Source organism: Egretta garzetta, unplaced genomic scaffold, assembly GCF_000687185.1.
Source record: "Egretta garzetta isolate BGI_Z169 unplaced genomic scaffold, ASM68718v1 scaffold609, whole genome shotgun sequence".
Classification (NCBI taxonomy): Eukaryota; Metazoa; Chordata; class Aves; order Pelecaniformes; family Ardeidae; genus Egretta; species Egretta garzetta.
In genome coordinates this window covers 90,323-93,386 of record NW_009260771.1, presented here as the reverse complement: position 1 = coordinate 93,386, position 3,064 = coordinate 90,323, and the positions used below count along the sequence as shown (strand labels likewise).

General features: G+C 62.9%; 1 protein-coding gene across 1 annotated transcript in view; it reads left to right on the top strand.

The window, feature by feature from the left end:
• Positions 1-3,055, top strand: part of SLC20A1 (solute carrier family 20 member 1) — a gene marked incomplete at its 5' end in the record, with an annotated part of 8,834 nt that extends 5,779 nt beyond the window's left edge. Inside the window, 5 exons of the mRNA XM_035901646.1 lie at positions 346-594; positions 691-1,240; positions 1,334-1,519; positions 1,840-1,924; positions 2,424-3,055. Of these exons, the coding sequence (XP_035757539.1) occupies positions 346-594; positions 691-1,240; positions 1,334-1,519; positions 1,840-1,924; positions 2,424-2,585 (1,232 nt within the window). The remainder of the gene's footprint in view (positions 1-345; positions 595-690; positions 1,241-1,333; positions 1,520-1,839; positions 1,925-2,423) is intronic.
• Between the last annotated feature and the right edge of the window lie 9 nt (positions 3,056-3,064).

Sequence of the window (3,064 nt, the reverse complement as noted above, 5' to 3'; positions counted from 1 at the left end):
GCAGGCCCGAGCGCGCCCCCGCCCACCGGGAATGGGGATGGGACAAACACGGCTCGAAGAGGAGCCTCTGCTGTAGGAAGAATGGGCATAAAAGCCCCATAATGGTGCTCACCGCACCCCGTGTGGGTGGGTGGGGTCTAAAAATAGGCGATGAGCTGGCTTGTGATGGTTTGGCTGTTGTGTCCAGGACAAGGTGTGACTGCCCAGCAGTTTCCAAAGTTCAGGATAAGGGGGGGAAGCTGTAAATTTTTATTTAGCTGCCATAAATGTGAGTGGTGTGGGCTTGCTCCTGGTGTTGGATGTGGTGGTGGGAAGGGCTTTGATGGCAGCTGCCTCCCTTTGCAGGAGAGATCAAATCCAGTCCTTCTGAAAGCCCCTTGATGGAGAAGAACATCAGCCCGAAGGAGGACCACGAGGAGGCCAAGGTGCCCCTGGGTGATGCCAAGAGCCCTGTTGCTGATGTGGGGTCGGCTGTGCCCCACCGGGTGGTGGTGGAGGAGAGGACTGTCTCCTTCAACCTGGGGGACCTGGAGGAGGCCCCGGAGCAGGAGAGGCTCCCCAGCCTTGACCTGAAGGAAACGAGCATTGACAGTGGTGAGTGAGGGGGGGGGGGATGTGGGGGTGCTGGGGGGGTTTCCCCCACACCCCAGGTACCCCGGGTGCTAAACCCCCTGCTGTGCCTTTTGGCAGGAGCCATGCGGCTGCCCAATGGCAACCTCGTCCAGTTCAACCAGGCTGTGGGCCACCAGCTGAGCTCCAGCGGGCAGTACCAGTACCACACCGTGCACAAGGACTCTGGCCTCTACAAGGAGCTGCTGCATAAACTGCACCTGGCCAAGATGGGGGACTGCATGGGGGACTCGGGGGACAAGCCCCTGCGGCGCAACAACAGCTACACCTCCTACACCATGGCCATATGTGGCATGCCCCTGGACTCGCTCCGTGCCAGGGAGGGGGAGGAGATGGAGAAGCTGACCTGGCCCATGGTGGACACCAAGAAGAGGGTCCGCATGGACAGCTACACCAGCTACTGCAATGCGGTGGCGGATGCCCACCCAGTGGCTGATGTGGACCTGAACACGGCCCAGGGGGAGATGGGAGCCGGTGACCGCAAGGGCAGCAGCAGCTCCTTGGAAGAATGGCATGACCAGGACAAACCTGAGGTGTCCCTCCTCTTCCAGTTCCTGCAGATCCTCACGGCCTGCTTTGGCTCCTTCGCTCATGGTGGCAATGATGTCAGGTCGGTTGGGTCAGTGGGAGCAGTGGGGTTGCTCGCTGGGGGTGGTGCCCACCCTTCCCAGAGCCTCCGGACCAGCTCTGCTTTCTCTTCCAGCAATGCCATAGGGCCCCTGGTCGCGCTCTACCTGGTCTATCAGACCGGAGATGTGGCTTCCAAGGTGGCAACTCCTATCTGGCTGCTGCTCTATGGAGGTGTGGGGATCTGCATCGGCTTGTGGGTCTGGGGAAGGAGAGTCATCCAGACGATGGGGAAGGACCTGACTCCCATCACACCGTCCAGGTAGGGTCTGCCTTGGCAAGGGGAGGCTTCAGGCAGCCCCGGAGCTGCAGCCCCCTCCTGGAGCCCCCTGCCACGCTTTCTTCAGGGGTTTCATTGCTTGGGTGGTGGAGCTGGGGTGTGCGTGGCCCCCTAACACCTCCCTGCATCCCTTGGGGGGTCAGTTTGGGGGCTGCTGCGGGTCTGGAGGCCAAGTGAGGAGCTGGCCCTGCTGTGTGGGCTCTGTCTGGGGAGTGTGGTCCCAGCTCTGGCTTGGGCTAAGCTGGGCTGGCATGCTGGGGGGGTCCAGTGCCCGGGTTCCCACACACTTTCTCTCTCTGCAGTGGCTTCAGCATTGAGCTGGCGTCTGCCCTGACGGTGGTGATCGCCTCCAACGTTGGTCTCCCCATCAGCACAACCCACTGCAAGGTAGGTGGGGGGTCAGGAGGGGATGGGGCTTCCCCCAAATCCTGGCACTAATGAGGCTGGACTGTGCAGGAGGTCCCGGCCCAGGCTGCTGGCTGGCTGCCCTTCAGGTCTCAGCTCCCCCCTTTGCATCCCCGTGTGGGGTGGCAGGGGCTGCCCAGGGCTGGGGGGAGCCCCTGGGTTGGAGAGATGCTTGAGGAGGTGCTGGGAGGACAAAACCCCCTTTGATAGGACCCTGGTGCAGGGCCCCATCCCCGTCCCTGCTTCAGGACTGCAACTCCCTGCCCTTCTTTCTGTGCCTGGGGTCTGCTGGGTCCCTGGGGACTGGAGCTTGGCCCCAAGGCTGGGGGTGGGGATCCCTGGGGCTCAGGGGTCCCCAGGGCCTGGAGCTTGGCCCCAGGGCTGGGGGGAGGTCCCCAGGGGCAGGGCTGTGGGGTGATGGGTGCCCAGGGGCTGCCCCATCCCACTGCTGTGCTGAGCTGTGCCCCCCCCTCCTGCGCAGGTGGGCTCGGTGGTCTCAGTGGGTTGGCTGCGCTCCAGGAAGGCGGTGGACTGGCGCCTCTTCCGAAACATCTTCATGGCCTGGTTTGTCACCGTCCCCATCTCGGGTCTCATCAGTGCTGCCATCATGGCGGTCTTCAAGTTCGCCATCCTGGAGGTGTGAGGGCACCAGGGCTCGCCCTGCTCCTGCTTCCCTGCTGCCGCCCCCGCTCCAGCAGCTGGGGGGGCTCATCCCAGCGCGGGCTGGGGGCTGCCCTCACCTCTGGGGCTTCCTCAGTTCTGCGTAGTGTTGTCACTGAAGTATTTTTTTTTTTTAAATATTAATGTCTTGGCGCTCAGTCTCTAGCAGGGTGCGCAGCAGTGAGGCCGTGCCTGCCCCCGGGGGCCTCCCCTGCTGCGCTGTAGCTTTAGGTTAGCAGTTCTGGGGGGGCCACTTCTCTTGGTTTTTAATGACTTAATTAAGATCCCCTGGTAGTGAATCCTCCTCGAGTAAGGACCGGGGCTGCTCCTCGCCCCTCCTGGGGGGCTGGGGGGCTTCCCCCCTCGCAGGCTGTGCTGCGTTCAGCTTTGCCTCCATCGCTGTAGTGGTGTGGACACCAGATGCTGCCCAACACCCCCCCGGGGGGGCCTGGGGGGCAGCCC